Consider the following 20,525-nt stretch of genomic DNA (forward strand, 5'->3'; position numbering starts at 1 on the left):
CATTTTTAAATTGCAGAATTATCGTACCTAAATTATTTAAATGATGATCATTTAGCGAGCGCCGCCGTCGAGGATAATCACAGCTTCCGCCGCGGCCTGTCGTGAATATTAAATATCGTTTTTCTTTGCCCGCCTTTTGGAAGACGCTCCCACGACGGGTGTCGTGAGATCAAACGTCTTGATTTATGGGCCATAATGGTACACAACACACATTTTTTTTTCGAACTGCACCGACGCCTTTGAAGTTATCCTCGTTGGGAAGTATGAATCAAATTACATTTTTGGGATGAAATTGACCCGTTGCTTGTGCGGCTTCGCTCTGGAAGCCACTTTGGTAGGAGGGCCCCCCATTTCAAAGGCTTCCCCGTCACATGCCTGTGTGAACACAGATTTATATTCCAGTCATTTTACTTCCCACTGTGGTGCCACACACACACAGAGAGAGAGAGAGAGAGAGATTACTCCCACTGATGTGAAATACAGGCTGCACAGGCAGTTTTACTACGAGTGCTTCCATTTTCATTTACCGAGACTAAATTCTTTACGACCTCCCCTTTAAACGTTAAACCGCGCCAACAAATAACACGGTAGGAATGATGGCGCATGTTTTATTAATTTAGAATCTGTGCAGCCATGAGACAACGATATATATATATATATATATATATATACACTACCGTTCAAAAGTTTGGGATCACCCAGACAATTTCGTGTCTTCCATGAAAACTCACTTTTATTTATCAAATGAAAATAAAATGTAGTCAAGACATTGACAAGGTTAGAAATAATGATTAATATTTGAAGAATTAATTTTGTTCTACAAACTTCAAGCTCAAAGGAAGGCCAGTTGTATAGTTTATATCACCAGCATAACTGTTTACAGCTGTGCTAACATAATTGCACAAGGGTTTTCTAATCAGACATTAGTCTCCTCAGGCGATTAGCAAACACAATGTACCATTAGAACACTGGAGTGATAGTTGATGGAAATGGGCCTCTATACACCTCTGGAGATTTTTCATTAGAAACCAGACGTTTCCACCTAGAATAGTCATTTACCACATTAATAATGTATAGAGTGTGTTTTTTGATTAATGTTATCTTTATTGAAAAAACTGTGCTTTTCTTTGAAAAATAAAGACATTTCTAAGTGACCCCAAACTTTTGAACGGAAGTGTATATTATATATATATATATATATATATATATATATACACATCATCTCACTTATTCCGCTCATCTTCCTGCCTTCATTACTTGGCACCTCACATTACTCACAATGCATCTGGACCGGAGTGCGTTATGAGAGTATCGCGTAAACTCGAGACTACGAGGTTCGGCCCACTAGCGTCCCACTCTCCTTTTTCCACTGCAGCGAGTCGGGTTTTTCACGATGGACATTTTACAAGGTGAACATTTCAGTGTGTGTGTGTGTGTGTGTTGTGTGACATTATCTCCTTCCTTTTTTTTGCAGTATCAAAGTAAATCCATCAAATCTAGAGAGACTGTGGATGTGATTGATCTGTCTGGTGGGCGTGGCCGATATCCAGCAGGTGGATTTGTGTTCCCGTAAAGACACACAGAAGTTCCCAGCTTTATTCCCCCTCCCCCTCCCCCTTCCCTCCCCCGAGGATGAAACAAGTGCGTCGTACAGGAGAACCAGTTGATGTTCTCCACTTATTGCCCTCTGTGCGTCCGCTGTAATTATCCACCCCCTGAGCTCAATTAGACAGACAACCCCCTGAAGGCGCAGTCAGCTTAGCCGTGGCCAATTAGTTTCCCAAGCGATGTCAGAACTCTGAACTGCCGTGTCGGCCTGTTGCACACAGCCACTGATTCGGGATGACGGTGCGGCGGCGGCGGCGGCGGCGTGCACGCTTCTTGCACTGTGACCTATTTTGGTAAAAACCGGCGAGAGAGGCGGAGGATCGTCACGGACGAGCCAACCGACATGCGTACAGCTATCGCTCCGCTAACATAGTGCGATGCAGGCTTCTGTTGTCGTCTGGGGGGAAGTGGTGTTATTGAGAGTCATATACCTTTCAGTTTCACGATTTCAACACTATTTTTTTCATCTAAACCTTTATTTACCCAGGTGAATCCAATTGAGATTAACAATCTCTCTTAGCCAGGTCACCCTCGAAAAAGAGATGTTTAACCTCAATGGATTCATAAAAATAATCGTGTAGAAATCGTGAATCTTAAAGCTCTGTGTTTGAATCACGGACGAGCCAACTGACATGCGTACAGCTACCGCTACGCTAACATAGTGCGATGCATGCTTCTCTGTTTATAGAGCGGTTTGATAGATGACCTCTGGGGGTGAAGTGGTATTATATATTATATCACATTATATAGCTTTAAGTTTCACACTTTCAACACTATTTTGTATTTAAACCTTTATTTAACCAGGTGAATCCCATTGAGATGAGACCTCGACTTTGGAACGACCTGCCGGAGGGGATACGGCTCGCAGAACCAGCGACTTCTTTTAAATCACTTCTTAAAACCCATTTTTATAGAACAGCTTTGAAGTGATGTCGTCCTGATATGCATTTCTTTCTTTTAATTTTTTTACATTTTATATTTGTATCTTACTATTCTGTTTGTTTTGCCTTGACTCTCTGTCGAGCACTTTGTTTTTAAAGGTGCTATCTCAATAAAGTTATTATTAATATTATTATTATTATTAAAAGGTCTCTCTTAGCCAGGTCAACCTCTAAAAAGAGATTTCAAATCTCAATGGGATTCAGAAAAAAATAGTGTAGAAATCGTGAAACTTTGAAGCTCCGTGTTTGAATCCGGTCTCTCGATAATACCGCTTCACCCAGATGACTTCTATCAAACCGCTCAGTGAACAGAGAAGCCTGCATCTCACTCGGTCCGTATGGAGACAACTGTACTCATGTCGGTGGCCGCTGCAGCTCCTTTGTTTTATTCATCCCCCTAACTGTGTACTGAGTAAGTGCAAAGTATTGGTTGCGGTGTGTGTGGGTGGGTTTTGAATGGAATGACTGCGTTGACCCTGAAGAGAGAGCTCCGTGTGCAAAGGGTGTGTACCGAGCTGATGTGGTATGATTGTCACTTGACGCTTTCCTCCTCTCAGGCAAGGGGCCCGAGGTACTCCTGGTCGGCGAGAAGCTGAATGACAATGAGTGGCACACGGTGAAGGTGGTGCGGCGGGGGAAGAATCTGCAACTCTCCGTGGATAACGTGACGGTGGAAGGTAGATCGCGTCGGAATATCGTGAGGTACGGCTGTTGGAAAAGGCCTTTGATCCCTAAAAGCTGCGCCCTTTGGTTCCTCAGGTCACATGACGGGCGCCCACACCCGCCTGGAGTTCAGCAACATCGAAACGGGGATCATGACCGAGCGGCGGTTCATCTCCGTGATGCCGTCCAACTTCATCGGCCACCTGCAGGCGCTCTCCTTCAACGGGATGCTGTACCTGGACCAGTGCAAGAACGGGGACATCTCGTACTGCGAGCTGAACGCCAGGTTCGGCATGCGGCACATCGTGGCCAATCCCGTCACTTTCATAGCGCAAGCCAGCTACCTGGCGTTCTCCACGCTGCAGGCGTACGCCTCCATGCACCTCTTCTTCCAGTTCAAAACCAGCAGCCTCGACGGCCTGATACTCTACAACTCCGGGGACGGCAGTGACTTCATCGTGGTGGAGCTGGTCAAAGGGTAAGAGCTGTGGCCGACGGGGCTGAGGGGCGAGAGAAGGGAACCACAACCACTGCGACTTTAGGACTCAACGATATTTACATGACATTTTATTTAGCTGGTGCTTTTTATCCAAAGAGACTTACAATCATGTTGCATTCACACCGTAGAGCAGCTACAGGGAGCAGCTCAGGGTTGAGTGTCTGGCTCAAGGTCACATCGACTAGGGCGGGGATTGAACCGCCAACCTCCTGATTGAAAGACGGACCTGCTAACCACTGAGCCACAGTCGCAAAAAAACATTGGTTTTTATTCGTTTATATATATTTAGTAAACAAATACAAAAATGTCAGACAATGTCAGACATAAACATAAAAAAATATATTAACATGACACAAAATATATATATATATATGTATATATATACACATACACACATACATACACATACATATATATACACATATACATACATACATATACACAAATATATACACACATACACACACACATACAGTACATATACATATATACATGCATATAGTGTATATATACCTACATATATCCCCAGAGATACACACACACACATACATATACACACACACACATACAGGACTGTCTCAGAAAATTAGAATATTGTGATGAAGTTCTTTATTTTCTGTAATGCAATTAAAAAAACAAAAATGTCATGCATTCTGGATTCATTACAAATCAACTGAAATATTGCAAGCCTTTTATTCTTTTAATATTGCTGATTATGGCTTACAGCTTTAGAAAACTCAAATATCCTATCTCTAAATATTAGAATATCATGAAAAAGTATACTAGTAGGGTATTAAACAAATCACTTGAATTGTCTAATTAACTCGAAACACCTGCAAGGGTTTCCTGAGCCTTGACAAACACTCAGCTGTTATAAATCTTTTTTTTTACTTGGTCTGAGGAAATATTAAAATTTTATGAGATAGGATTTTAGAGTTTTCTTAAGCTGTAAGCCATAATCAGCAATATTAAAAGAATAAAAGGCTTGCAATATTTCAGTTGATTTGTAATGAATCCAGAATGCATGACATTTTTGTTTTTTTAATTGCATTACAGAAAATAAAGAACTTTATCACAATATTCTAATTTTCTGAGACGGTCCTGTACACACACACATACACACACACATACATACACACATACATATACATACACATATATACATGCATATATAAACCTACATATATCCCCATACATACATATACACACACACACACACACACACATACACACCCTAAGACAAAACAACAACCCCGGCACCCCTTTAGTTTTTTCTTTAGTTTTTCCAATGATTTGCTCTTCATAAGCAAAATGGAGAGAGGAGCCGATAAGAAGCGCGAGAAACCATCATCACCTCCGTCCTGCCGTCGTTCTGTACGACTCCATTTGACTATGTTTTGATTTTGTTGTATTCGTCGAAGATAATTTAATTTCCAGAGAGAGAAAAGCAACCGGAGCATTTGAAGCGACAGTTGTAGCTTCCCAGCGTCATAAAGCTCGCACAGACTCTCCCAGGAAGCAATTACAGTCAGCAGGAGGCCTCGCCGGGCCCCGGGGCCCGGAGCAGACGGGGAGATGGCTCCCGAGTCTCCTGTCAGGGTTGTGTGTGAAGTGTAGCAGCTTTGTCGTGGATATTGCTTCAATTCAAGAAGATTTAGATGATGTTTTTTTTGACAGTGCGCTGCTGATCAAATGTAATATCAACAGCCCCCTTCATCCCACAACAGATTGGTGGGACAGCAGTGCTCCCGAGCTGGCGCAGTCTGAAGCCGAATCCCCACAGCAGCATATGTGGAGACGAGACGCCGCCGCGTGACGGATGCTGAACGTGAGCGTTTGTCCCCGCAGGTACATCCATTATGTGTTCGACTTGGGGAACGGGCCGTCGCTGATGAAGGGGAACTCCGACAAGCCGCTCAACGACAACCAGTGGCACAACGTGGTGATCTCCCGGGACAACAACAACGTGCACATCCTCAAGATCGACGCTCGCACCGTCACCCAGCACGCCAACGGAGCCCGCAACCTGGACCTAAAAGGTCACTGGTCTGAGCCGGTCTTTTGGGTTGAATGGGTTAATTTTTGTACTTCGATTGATAATAATTAACTAAAAATCAAAGAGTGGAACTAGAAACTGACAATTGGCTGCAAGTGAGTTCATTCATTCAAGATCGAAAACAAGTGGAGATATATGGCAATCAGATCAGTCAATGGTATGAATACTATAATCAATCAATCAATGAAACTTATTTCAGACTCAAGGTCCAGATAGTACATTAAATGGAATAAAATACATAAAAAATCACAAATAAAACACATATACACTACCGTTCAAAAGTTTGGGGTCACTTAGAAATGTCTTTATTTTTCAAAGAAAAGCACTGTTTTTTCAATAAAGATAACATTAATCAAAATACACACTATACATTGTTAATGTGGTAAATGACTATTCTAGGTGGAAATGTCTGGTTTCTAATGAAATATCTCCATAGGTGTATAGAGGCCCATTTCCATCAACTATCACTCCAGTGTTCTAATGGTACATTGTGTTTGCTAATCGCCTTAGAAGACTAATATCTGATGAGAAAACCCTTGTGCAATTATGTTAGCACAGCTGAAAACAGTTATGCTGGTGATATAAACTCTACAACTGGCCTTCCTTTGAGCTTGAAGTTTGTAGAACAAAATTAATACTTCAAATATTAATCATTATTTCTAACCTTGTCAATGTCTTGACTATATTTTCTATTCAATTTTCAATTCATTTGATAAATAAAAGTGAGTTTTCATGGAAGACACGAAATTGTCTGGATGACCCCAAACTTTTGAACGGTAGTGTAAATATGAATGCTTTATAAATAGACGGCTGTACGAACTTCATGTTCCACCTTTACAAAGTTTATGTTTTAGTTTATGACATTGTCAGACATTTATAAATTCAAATACATGTTTATATTTGACTACTGGACTACTTTATGTTCAGAGGTATCTCTAAAACGTCAACATTTCTCTCCCATATATTAGGTATTGGTAGTGGCCTCCTCAATTCAATTCAATTCAATTTCAGTTATTTTGTATAGCAATTTCACAAATTACAAATTTGTCTGGGGAGTGTTTTTACACTATAGACATCCCTGCCCCAAACCTCACCCATCGGACCAAAAAAAACCCCAAACTCCTTCAGGGAAAAAAGGAAGAAACCTTCAGGAGAGCAACAGAGGAGGAGATGGACAGAACAATAGATGTAATGTGTACAGATGTGTAATGTGTACAGAAGGATGAGTTTAGATATAAATACATTCAATGAATATGACAGAGTGGATTCCAGGCATAGTAGGCCACGATCCCATTTACGGATTCCACGTGGAGAGGAGGGCGTGGGAGGAGTGGGGAGAGAGTCTCAACAGAACAGTGGCGTAGTCAGGAGCAGGAATTCCACGACCCAGACCTCGATGATCCATCAGGCAGATAGGATCTATGCCGTCTCATAGGGTCCGATGACCCCATGAGACGTGAAGTCAAAAGTGGACTCTACTCTCAGTAATCTTGATATTTTGTATTATTTATTAATTTAATAAATATTTGTAATCCTTTATCATTGACAGACATTTTTTAAATAATAAAAATGCATTTAATTTATATAGCGCTTTTCAAGGTACTCAAAGACACTTTACATCACATAATTAAAACATCCTAAAATCTATGAAATAAAAATAACTCAAATTACATTGACATAAATGCAAACAATAAGAACATAGAGCACGCATTAAAAGCAGTTCTGAACAGGTGGGGTTTTGATTTGTGATGAGAATGAAAAGTTCGGTGCCGTCTCGGATGAGTTTTGGGGGGAGTTTTTTTTTTGAGGCGTTACACCGACACTTATTTTGATGTTCCCCACAGGTGAGCTGTACGTCGGCGGCGTGGGGAAGAGCATGTACAGCAGCCTGCCCCGGTTGATAGCGTCCCGGGAAGGATACCAGGGCTGCCTGGCGTCCGTGGACTTGAACGGGAGGCTCCCCGACCTGCTGGCCGACGCCCTCCACAAGGTGGGAGAGGTGGAGCACGGCTGTGGAGGTGAGGAACACACAGAGGAACTCAAGAAAACTAATCGCACCACATTTGTTATGGTATTTAACGGCTTTGTTGAACGCTCTCGTGTGATTGGCCGGTGGAGACATTATGCGGTTGTATTATTTCTGACTATACACGTTTACATTTTCGAAATTCAATTCAATTCAATTCAGTTTATTTGTATAGCCCAATTTCACAAATTACAAATTTGTCTCGGAGTGCTTTACAATCTGTACACATAGACATCCCTGCCCCAAAACCTCACATCGGACCAGGAAAAACTCCCAAATAACCCTTCAGGGGGAAAAAAAGGGAAGAAACCTTCAGGAGAGCAACAGAGGAGGATCCCTCTCCAGGATGGACAGATGCAATAGATGTAATGTGTACAGAAGGACAGATTTAGAGTTTAAATACATTCAATAAATGTGACAGAGTGTATGAATAGTTCATAGTAGGCATATTCCACGATGGAGACCTCCACGATCCATCAGGCAGATGGAGGTGGAGTAATATATTTTCACTGGCAGTCAAGACATCCAGCTGCTTTTGCTGAGTTTTAATGACTCAATAATACCAAATAATCTATTTTACAGGAAACATTGCACTGGTTATAACAGAGTAGTTACAATAACTCAAAATTGTGTTAAAGGTGACGCTTATGGGGTCAGGTCAGTCTCGATCATTTAAAATGCACACAGAGAGAATCACAAATGCAAACACAAAGATTCACAAATGCGCAGAGAACAATTCACAAATATATTCCAATGCGCACGGAAATAAATTAAGATTTATTCAAATGTGAAAGAAAAAATCACAAATATATTTCTGCATTTCAATGTGGATTCTTATGTATTTGTTTGTTAATCGCTACACATGTGTTTGTTAATCGCTACACATGTGTTTGTTAATCGCTACATATTTGTTTGTTAATCGCTACACATGTGTTTGTTAATCGCTACATATGTGTGTGTTAATCGCTACATATTTGTTTGTTAATCGCTACATATGTGTTTGTTAATCGCTACATATTTGTTTGTTAATCGCTACACATGTGTTTGTTAATCGCTACATATGTGTGTGTTAATCGCTACATATTTGTTTGTTAATCGCTACATATGTGTTTGTTAATCGCTACACATGTGTTTGTTAATCGCTACATATGTGTTTGTTAATCGCTACATATGTGTGTGTTAATCGCAACATATTTGTTTGTTAATCGCTACATATGTGTTTGTTAATCGCTACATATGTGTTTGTTAATCGCTACATATTTGTTTGTTAATCGCTACACATGTGTTTGTTAATCGCTACATATGTGTGTGTTAATTGCTACATATTTGTTTGTTAATCGCTACATATGTGTTTGTTAATCGCTACACATGTGTTTGTTAATCGCTACATATGTGTTTGTTAATCGCTACATATGTGTTTGTTAATCGCTACATATGTGTGTGTTAATCGCAACATATTTGTTTGTTAATCGCTACATATGTGTTTGTTAATCGCTACATATGTGTTTGTTAATCGCTACATATTTGTTTGTTAATCGCTACATATGTGTTTGTTAATCGCTACACATGTGTTTGTTAATCGCTACATATTTGTTTGTTAATCGCTACATATGTGTTTGTTAATCGCTACATATGTGTGTGTTAATCGCAACATATTTGTTTGTTAATCGCTACATATGTGTTTGTTAATCGCTACATATGTGTTTGTTAATCGCAACATATTTGTTTGTTAATCGCTACACATGTGTTTGTTAATCGCTACATATTTGTTTGTTAATCGCTACACGTGTTTGTTAATCGCAACATATTTGTTTGTTAATCGCTACATATGTGTTTGTTAATCGCTACATATGTGTTTGTTAATCGCTACATATTTGTTTGTTAATCGCTACACGTGTTTGTTAATCGCTACATATGTGTTTGTTAATCGCTACATATGTGTTTGTTAATCGCTACATATGTGTTTGTTAATCGCTACATATGTGTTTGTTAATCGCAACATATGTGTTTGTTAATCGCTACATATGTGTTTGTTAATCGCAACATATTTGTTTGTTAATCGCTACATATGTGTTTGTTAATCGCTACATATGTGTTTGTTAATCGCTACATATTTGTTTGTTAATTGCTACACATTTGTTTGTTAATCGCTACACATGTGTTTGTTAATCGCTACATATTTGTTTGTTAATCACTACATATTTGTTTGTTAATCGCTACATATGTGTTTGTTAATCGCTACATATGTGTTTGTTAATCGCTACATATTTGTTTGTTAATTGCTACACATTTGTTTGTTAATCGCTACACATGTGTTTGTTAATCGCTACATATTTGTTTGTTAATCACTACATATTTGTTTGTTAATCGCTACATATGTGTTTGTTACATCTTTATCTTTCATCCCTGTTTTTATTTATTTATTTATTTATTTTTTATTCTTGTGTGTTTAGTTTATTGGTGCTGCTACTGTTCCGACAAATTTCCCCTTGGGGATTAATAAAGTACATATCTATCTATCTATCTATCTATATTCATGGGCTCCTTTAATGCCTTTGTACAAGGCCCCGTAAAGAAAGAAGTCAAGGAATAAATGCATTATAAAGAAACAGGTTGAATATCCCGTGAAATCAGTTTGCTTTGGATGGCAAAAATATATAAACTCAAATGAAGCGTTTGAAGTCCTCCTGTTTTTATAGCACCTCAAAAGGAATGTGCCTATTTATAGTGTTTTTATCAGTGAATTATTTGCGACAAGTTTCAGAGGTGCACAACCAAGTCCCACGACCATTTGCAATGAATTAATTAGCAAGCAGTTGTCAGGTGCACGATACAACGGATGGTTAAACAGCTTCCTAACCGTCTTGTTTAAATTGCTGCAGTTAATAAAATCACGTCACGGTAACATTTTCTGTCAAAAGATGAATACATCTTTACACATACTGTGCAGTAACGACTGGCTCGGGTTTAACATTAGCATTCCTTTTTGGAAAGTAGTGAAGATGCATTAATTAAAATAAAGAAGGAAAGCACCTGGTAAAGCTGCTGTCTCCACCCTACAGGTCCCAGCACCACCTGCACAGAGGACGCCTGCCACCACCAGGGAGTGTGTCTGCAGCTGTGGGAGGGCTTCTCCTGCGACTGCACCATGACCACCTACACGGGGCCGTTCTGCAGTCACCGTAAGTGCAGGTGTATTTATGCCTTTATGAAATATGTCACAGATCTCAAGAGCAGTGGTTTTCACCCCTGGGATACGGGAATTAAGAAATATATTTAAAATGAGTATTCATTAAAAAAATCCTTTAAATATAAGTATAATGTTAAAAAAATGTACGTTCATAAACTGGAATTGTATATATCATATTTCAATTCCAGAGCCACGAAGAGGTGAAATTGGGTGATATTTCAGAGGGAAAAAACCTTCTTATTGCTTTTATTAGTTCTATAATCCTCATTTGCATGCAAAGGTTTCAGGAGAGTCCAGAACCACACACCAGTGACATCACTTTGACAACAGTAGGAGTGTAGCACCCTGAAATATGTTATGGCATACATCTTACTGATTTAATACAACTTTGTCCATTTTTTATAATTTACTTTAAATGCGTGTTTAAGTTCCTTCATGTGTTGTTTCCTATATTTGAGACCGTTGATCACCTGTGTACATACTAACTGTGAAGGGAGGAAAGTGCTTGTTGATGCTTTGGAAGAGAGCACTGTCTCTTTAAGAGCGCTGCCTCTTTAAGAGAGGGGTGCTGTCTCTTTAAAAGAGGGGCGCTGTCTCTTTAAGAGAGGGGTGATGTCTCTTTAAAAGAGGGGCGCTGTCTCTTTAAGAGAGGGGTGCTGTCTCTTTAAAAGAGGGGCGCTGTCTCTTTAAGAGAGGGGCGCTGTCTCTTTAAGAAAGGGTTTTCTCTTTAAGAGAGGGGCGCAGTCTTTTTAAGAGAGGGTTGCTGTCTCTTTAAAAGAGGGGTTTCTCTTTAAAATAGGGGTGCTGTCTCTTTAAGAGAGGGGCGTTGTCTCTTTAAGATCGAAAGTGTTGCAATGTGCAGATGATTTGTAGTCGATGGGTAAAGCATGCAATCACACTCCTAATAGTGGTAATATATAGAGAAACATGAACTGTTGGTCACTCTCCAGTCGTATAGTGGGTACGGAAAGTATTCAGACCCCATAAGTCTGAATACCATGTGATATTTCAGTTTTTCTTTTTTAATAAATTTGCAAACATTTCTACATTTCCGTTTTTTTCTGTCAAGACGGGGCGCTGCGTGAACATTAATGAGAAATAAAATGAACTTTTTTGATTTTAGCAAATGGCTGCAATGAAACAAAGAGTACCCACTGTATGTTGGCTTTTAGGACACACTGTTCATCCCCAGCACTGTGGTTGTGTACTGTCACTTCTGTGTTGTGCTTGCTACTTGTCTTAATGAAGTCTTAAATATAAACACGACATAAGCTGTCCAATGAAGAAATGTGCATATGTTATGCAACTCGACTTGAGAAAATCAATTACACGCTGATTGCACGTGACGCATTGATCGCGCCGCATATCACAAGAACCTCATTTCTGATCGCTGCCGCCGCCACAAAGAGCCGTCCACGTCCGTCGTAATGGAGCCCGACTTTGAACAGAAGCTTTTCATATTAATAATAGCCAGAGATTAACATTAAGCTCATTGGTCCGGTGGTCACGCCGCGTTAAGCTTCATTTGCTGCCGAGTCGTTTAGAATAAGTGCAATAATTGAGCCTTTTGTGGGAAATCGTTATTGAAATGTGCTGGTATGCAGGATTGTTTTCATAGGACAGAGAAGGACGTTGAACTCTGTATGAGGGGGGGGGGGGGGAATTTGATAGTAATTCTGGCATTTACTGTATCTTCCACATCTATTGTAGGAGTTTTGGATGTACAGTACTTACTGACACACTGTTATCTACTTCAGCTCGACATCAGAGAGACGCTCACTTCCTTTCAGCCGTCTCGTCGTCCGCTTGCTTTCCGATGTTCCTCGAATACAAAACCAAATGTATTGATCCAACCTGGCAATCAATAGCTTGTCCTCTGTCGTCTGTATCCGTCACATCAGCTCTGCTCGCCCAGGTAACGTGTGTATGATGGCGTTCAAGAGGCTGTTTGCCTGTTTGCATGGGCAAGCAGGCGCGTCGTCTTTATTGGGTGAACCAGGAGAGCCTGCAGTTATTATTGTGTCTGGTATAATTCATTAATAAATACATGATGCTGTTATCCTTCCAACTGCATCAAAAGAAAACGAATAATGTAGACCACGCTATGAAATGACAATTTCAGAGTAAAATCCCTGGTTGGTGACTCTGTATTTGATCATTATTGGAATATAAACTAAACACCTTATTACATTTTTTTTTGTGGACTTGTTGACAATTCTTGAATACAAAAAATTGAAGTCAAAGTAAAAAAAAAAATCAGTCATCTTTATTGTGCAAACGTTCAGAAGATCTGAAACTACGTTTCTCTCTTGTCAAACAAAAAGGGATTGTTGTAATAATAATACTAATCATAGTAATTAACTAATAAAGTGCAAAACAGCTGCTAACAACAACAACAACAAATAAAATGTGGACAACATATACATTATTCATATATGAATTCAAAGGTCTTGGATGATTCAAAACATTCAGTATCTCTTATAACTTTGTTTGTCCATATTTTATTTTGTACACTATTTTTTCAATTCAATTCAGTTTATTTTAGATAGCCCATTACCACAAATTACAAATGTGCCTCGGAGGGCTTTACAATCTGTACACATACCACATCCCTGACCTTTGACCTCACATCGGATCAGGAAAAACTCCCCAAAAATAGAAAAACCCTTTCACAGGGAATAGAGTGAACCAGGGCCATGGCATCAGACCCAGCCCGGTCCAATGGACCCGATGAGACACTATTCATGTATATTTCCATGAAGATAATAGTTTTTCTCAAAAGAAAACAATAACAAAGCATGCAGGTCTTCATTAAACTTCTTTATGGCTCCCCGTGAGAGAAAGTGCATGTTGGTGTATGTTCAACCACAATCTTATTTTATTTCCTATATTTTCTGTAATTGAAGGGAGTTCCACATAATCTGAGCCTCAATTTAAAACCGCCTGAGGCTAAACCTTCATAGCAAGTGTTGAAAACATGAACGTGAGGACATTATTATTGTGTTGCTGGAGACAGAGGCAAGCATCAGTTTGAAGGATATTGAATACAGATCGTGTTTCCCAGATGCAACAACACGGATCCATCATTAACTTTACATTTTGGACCAGAGCTGCCAACAAATATTTTTACATTTTTCATTTTTCATGCCCCACAAATGATTTGTGCTCTCTTACCAAAAGACTCAAGAAAAGAGCTTTAAGATTACAGAGCTGCACTAAAGCAGTGCTTTAAAAACAAAGATATCCACACAAGTGTAGCAGAGGCATACGGTTGTGCTCCTGATATTTACAATAATTATTTCAATAAGAAAGACTTGTTTAAATAAAAAAGGCTTGTTTAAATAAAAAAAGACTTATTTAAATAAAAAAAGACTTATTTAAATAAAAAAGACTTGTTTAAATGAAAAAGATTATTTAAATAAAAATGACTTATTTAAATGAAAAGGACTTATTTAAATAAAAAAGACTTATTTCAGGAAAAAAAGACTTATTTAAATAAAAAAAGACTGATTTCAATGAATAAGACTTATTTCAATAAAAAAGTAAAAGAAAACATAACATTTTTTTTTAAAGTAGCAATTTAGTTGCAGCATATTTGTTTTCCATTCTGCGGGGGGGGGGTGGGGGGAGGTTCATGGAGGGAGGACTCTCAATCATGAGAGTGGTAAACGGCTTTTCTGGCCAATACCTAAGGTCAAACCAATTCATCAGGCCGGAGAGAAAATAAGAAGCCTCCATCAACGTCATCTAAACAAAAGGAGAATGTGACAACAGCGAGAAAAACAAACAACTATGTAAAAAGAAGCGAGCGCTGACGGGTACCTGATTATAATCTATCTCATCTAACCATCGTCACTAGAAGCGCGTTAGAAAACAAAGCGGGAGAAGCTCATCAAGCCGAGCTGCAGTGCATTCATATTCATACGCAGAAAGCAATTTACACAGTGCCACAAACATCTGTGTTCATTCGCTGCAGGTCATCATTTCATCACTAAAGTCGCCCAGATAAACGCTGATGTTCCCGTGCCGGATTGTCAGCTCTTCTTTCTGTAAACATACGGAGGGCTTTATGATTGATTAACCTCTGGAGCTTCAGATTATTATTTTTGGTATATTAATTACCTGCTTGTGTGTGTGTGTACGTGCACATTTGCCGAGTGGAGGACGCCGTCGCCGTTCAGGTGTGAGTCGACGTTTCCTTTGAATTGCCCGCGGAGGTGAGGCGGACCGCAGCCTCCAGGCAGCAGCTACAGAGATTCATAACAGCTGTCTCGCTTTACATTACATTACATGTCATTATACAGTATTTATCCAGCGTTTACTTATAATAAGTGCATTTCAACCTGAGTACAAACTAAGAACAACAAGAATACATGACTTAACATCTCCTAAGTCATGATTATGAGATAGTAATTAGAAATTATAGTACTACAAAATTAAGATAATATCTCAAAGTTAGGATTCTAAGTCAAAATAATGAGATAGTAAGTGCTAATTCTGAGATGCTTCATAATTCTGAGATAGTTAGTCATAATTATGACTTACTATCTCAGAGCTAGATCCCATGTTGCGTTGACCTTCTGGAGTCCTGATCACGGTTCTGAGCGTTTCCCAGAGGCCACGAGGATAATCCAGGAGAGAGGTTCAGAGGTGGCCTGTCCCGAAGTCTGAGTCTGAGGAGAGTTAACGGTCCACAAGCAGGCACGTCGCCAGCTGTTGGAACGGCAACAGGCAGGGTTCGTGCGGGGTGTGCGGTGTGACCATATCCCGGATGTAGGCGGGGCCCGATCCGTCTAGAGCACGGACGCCAGGACCAGTGTTTTGAAGCGGATGCGAGCAGCCACGGTAACCAGTGGAAGGCGGAGGCGGAGTGGTGTGGGTGAATTTCGGGAGGCTGAAGACCAGTCGAGCTGCTGCATTCTGGATGAGCTGCAGGGGTCGGATGGCCTTAGCAGGTAGACCAGCCAGGAGGGAGTTGCAGTAGTCGAGGCGTGAAATGACCAGAGCCTGGATCAGAACCTGCGCCGCCTTCTGAGTAAGAAGAGGGCGTATTCTCCTGATGTTGTGCAGCATGTACCTACAGGAGCAGCGTCGTCGCAGCGATGTTGGCCGTCAGGAGAGTTGACTGTCGAGTGTCACCCGAGGTTCCTGGCAGTCCGGGTGGGGCCAACACAGAGCTGTTGAAGGTGATAGTCAGGTCGTGGGTGGGGAGCCTTTCCTGGAAGGAATAGTAGCTCAGTCTTGTCAGGGTTGATCTTCAGGTGGTGAGCAGACATCCACTGAGAGATGTCAGTCAGACAGGCAGAGATTCGTGCCGCCACCCGTGTTTCGGACGGTGGAAGCGAGAAGATCAGTTGGGTGTCATCAGCATAGCTATGGTAGGAGAAGCCATGCGAACGAATGACAGAGCCGAGAGAATTTGTGTACAGAGAGAAGAGGAGGGACCCAGGACGGAGCCTTGAGGAACCCCAGTAGTGAGAGGACAAGGATCAGACACAGATCCTCTCCAAGTTACCGGTAGGTGCGGTCTTTAAGGTAGGAAGAAAAGGGCGAGTGCAGTGCCTGAGATCCCCAGGTCCTGAAGAGAAGAGATCAGGATCTGGTGGTTCACGGTGTCAAATGCTGCAGAAAGGTCGAGAAGGATAAGGACAGAGGAGAGAGGCTGCTCTAGCAGTGTGAAGCTGCTCAGAGACAGCAGGAGGGCCGTCTCTGTCGAGTGGCCGGCCTTGAATCCAGACTGGTGAGGTCAAGAAGGTTGTTACTGTGGAGATAGGAGGACACTTGGCTCAAGATAGCTCGCTCCAGAGTTTTGGAGAGAAAGGAAGAAGAGAGACCGGTCTGTAGTTGCTGACTTCAGACGGGTCGAGCGTGGGTTTCTTCAGGAGAGGGTTGACTCTCGCCTCCTTCAGAGAGTTAGGAAACAGCCAGTTGAGAGGAGCTGTTAATAAGATGGGTGAGGAAGGTCAGAAGGTCAGGAGCAATAGCCTGGAGAATGGGAGGCAGGACGGAGTCAAGGCGCAGGTGGTCGGTCGGGCGGAGGTCACCAAGCTAAGAACTTGATTGGGAGACAAGGGGTGAAAAGAGGAAAGAGGGGATGAAGAAGTTAGTGTTGGTGAGGTGATAGAAGATGGATTTGTAAAGGAGGGCGTATGTCGTCTATCTTGTTTGTAAAGTAGTCGACAAAGTGGCTCGCAAAAGGGTGGAAGGAGGAGGGGACAGGGGATCAAGGAGGTTGGAAAAGATAGAAGAGTTTTTGGGGTTAGAGAAGGAAGACTGAATTTTGGTCAGGTAGAACGAGCTTTTGGCTGCAGAGATAGAGGAAGAGAAGGAGGAGAGGAGAGATTGATAGAAGAGCAAGTCTTCCGCTTGATTCGATTTGCGCCATTTTCTTTCCGCCGCTCGCAGGGTGGCTCTCTCGGCGCGCACCGAGTCCGACAACCACGGAGCCGGAGAGGATTTCCGAACCGGTCGTGTCTTAAAAGGACAAGGCTTTATTGTTTCATACCGCGGTTAACGAGCATCAAGTCCAGCTTTCATTATACAGTATTTATGCCAGAAGTACGAGGGGTTTACCGTTTCCTTAAAGGAGCTGGATGAGGTTTCTGTTATCAAAGGATTATATATTTAAAATATATATAATAAGACCATCTCCGTCAACATGAGAACAAAGTGAGGGATCCTGCACATCATAATTATGAGAGGATAGTTTCTCTTAATTATGACTTACTATCTCATAACTATGACTTACTATCTCATAATTAGGAAATACTATCTCATTATTTCTAATAACTATCTCATAATCATGACTTAGCATCTCATTATTACCTCATTATTATGAGATATTAAGTCATAATTATGAGATAATAATTTAAAATGTTTAGCATCTCATAATTTTGACTAACTATCTCATAATTATAATAATGAGGTAATGAGGTAATAATGAGATGCTAAGTCATGATTATGAGATAGTAATTAGAAATTATGAGATAGTATCTCATAATTATGAGATAGTAAGTAAAAATATGGAGATACTATCTCAAAATTAAGATAATATCTCAAAGTTAGGATTCTAAGTCAAAATAATGAGATAGTAAGTCATAATTCTGAGATGCAAATTCATAATTCTGAGATAGTTAGTCATAATTATGACTTACTATCTCATAATTATGATTTACATGACCCTAATTTTTTTCTCACAGTGCGAAAATGGGCTTCCATTGTAATACACTTAACATAGCTTTTTAAAGGTAATCGTTTTTTGGAACTGTAAAGATCTTGTTATAGATTGTTTGTACAGTAATGTTCAAAACCAGAAACCATCAGAGCTAGATCCCATGTTGCCGTTGACCTTCATTCCAGGTGGAGTCCTTCACGGTTCTGAGCGTTTCCCAGAGGCCACGAGGATAATCCAGGAGAGAGGTTCAGATTTATAATCTCGCCCCCCGGGACCGAGGCTCGAGAAAACTGATTTTCTGTTCTCAACATGGTGGCCTGTCCCGGAAGTCTGAGTCTGAGGAGAGTTAACGGTCCGGAACAAGCAGGCACGTCTTCGCCAGCTGTTGGAGTACGGCAACATAACTATCTGTATCAAACACTTTGAGGAGCAGGGCCGTAGGCAGGGTTCAGAGAAGGGGGGCGGAGCCCCAAGGGGAGCAGCAGGGCAGGGCAATTTTCTTTTGGGGGGGGGGGGGGGCTGAATATGCATTGTTTCATATCCATTGAATCATATCCATTGTTTCATATCCATTGTTTCCTACAGTTCATAGATTGGTTCAATCAGAAAGAGTTGCTCTGTAGCTTTGCTAGAATTTCAGGGTCATAGTGATATTTTATGCTCATTTTGACACCATCACTGAGATAAACATGAACTAGTTCAGTGTCAAATATAACATTTAATGCATATTAATGCAAAGAATAGAGAGATGTCGATAGTTCACACTCTCGCTCAGGCTCAACGGTTGTTGAAACCCCCCTGAAATGGGCCTCATGAGAAGCCTACGCCTTTTACTTGATGCTAACAGATGTTAGGATATGTAAGAAATTATGATTCAGAATGTCCTTAAAAAAAAAGGCATTATTGGCTTTGAAGTCGCACGTCTACGTAGAGGAAGAGGCGTTCAGGGACCTCGCACAGCGCCATTCATGTCATTGTCCCAACCACTCACGCATCAGTACAGCCCTCACACATCAATATGGCACATTTATTGAGCCTTTGAAAACCTGGACGGCAGTCTTCAGAAATAATAACAACAGTCTCAATTGCTTGATCCTTGTTCTTATTAAATCTTGAGCGAGTTAAAGGCGCTTCATTGAATTCCAGGAGATCATGACAGAAGGTTTCGACCTGTCGTTGATTGTCTAAAATTAACTTCGGGGGACTTGGATTCCTCGGCCTCCTACTTACTTCATATCACATAATGACCCATTATTACGCAACATCCGGCACTTACCGGCCGCATACGGAGCTGAGTTATGACACTTAATGCAGCCGACGGGCAAAAGGCTTCCTCTCCACCGTATTCATGCTGGGATGCTGCGCTCTGCATCTGGTGTCACTCAATATTACATATTTCGTGTCACTAAATATATTAAATATTTCGTGACAGGCATTGTCCTGTTATGCGCTGGACCTCAGCTTCCGCTCTTGATCAGTGAACATTTCACACTTTGGTAAAAAGCTTTCAGGCTGATGACAGTCGTGGACTCCCATCAACGTTAATAACCTTTCATAACTTATGGAAAGTGCCTCTCTTTTATATGTTCGCAATTTCAGTGTTTTATAACCATCCAGTAAATTAATGAATTCCATTTCGAGCCGGCATACAGAGACGTTATGCCGCATAGCTCTTGTTCCAAATAGTGAAGTCTGGATGATGAGGATCTCTGATACATAAAACTATGTTGATGTTTTTTATTTTATTTCACTGAGTTACAGTTCTTGGTAAGATTTCTGCATACAAAAGTCCATACAGCAGCTGGTGGACGACCCCGGGTGTACAGAGCTCGGCACAGTGCATGCTGGGTAGACGTTGGATGGATGCATGGACCAAAGAGGTTTTTTTAAGAACACGCCTAATTATTATGCATATAAGTAAGGAAGTAGAGTTTATTTACACTACCGTTCAAAAGTTTGGGGTCACTTAGAAATGTCTTTATTTTTCAAAGAAAAGCACTGTTTTTTCAATAAAGATAACATTAATCAAAAATACACACTATACATTGTTAATGTGGTAAATTACTATTCTAGGTGGAAACGTCTGGTTTCTAATGAAATATCTCCATAGGTGTATAGAGGCCCATTTCCATCAACTATCACTCCAGTGTTCTAATGGTACATTGTGTTTGCTAATCGCCTTAGAAGACTAATGTCTGATTAGAAAACCCTTGTGCTATTATGTTAGCACAGCTGAAAACAGTTATGCTGGTGATATAAGCTATACAACTGGCCTTCCTTTGAGCTTGAAGTTTGAAGAACAAAATTAATACTTCAAATATTAATCATTAATTCTAACCTTGTCAATGTCTTGACTATATTTTCTATT

At 40.6% G+C, this 20,525-nt stretch overlaps 1 protein-coding gene across 1 annotated transcript in view; it reads left to right on the forward strand.

The window, feature by feature from the left end:
* LOC130188323 (neurexin-2-like) overlaps positions 1–20,525 on the forward strand; it is a 137,167-nt gene that overhangs the window by 53,565 nt on the left and 63,077 nt on the right. The window contains exons 11-15 of the mRNA XM_056406624.1: positions 3,107–3,226; positions 3,309–3,690; positions 5,560–5,750; positions 7,612–7,785; positions 10,856–10,975. Coding sequence (XP_056262599.1) covers positions 3,107–3,226; positions 3,309–3,690; positions 5,560–5,750; positions 7,612–7,785; positions 10,856–10,975 — 987 coding nt within the window. The remainder of the gene's footprint in view (positions 1–3,106; positions 3,227–3,308; positions 3,691–5,559; positions 5,751–7,611; positions 7,786–10,855; positions 10,976–20,525) is intronic.

The sequence above is a fragment of the Pseudoliparis swirei genome, chromosome 3 (assembly GCF_029220125.1).
Source record: "Pseudoliparis swirei isolate HS2019 ecotype Mariana Trench chromosome 3, NWPU_hadal_v1, whole genome shotgun sequence".
NCBI classification, from domain to species: domain Eukaryota; kingdom Metazoa; phylum Chordata; class Actinopteri; order Perciformes; family Liparidae; genus Pseudoliparis; species Pseudoliparis swirei.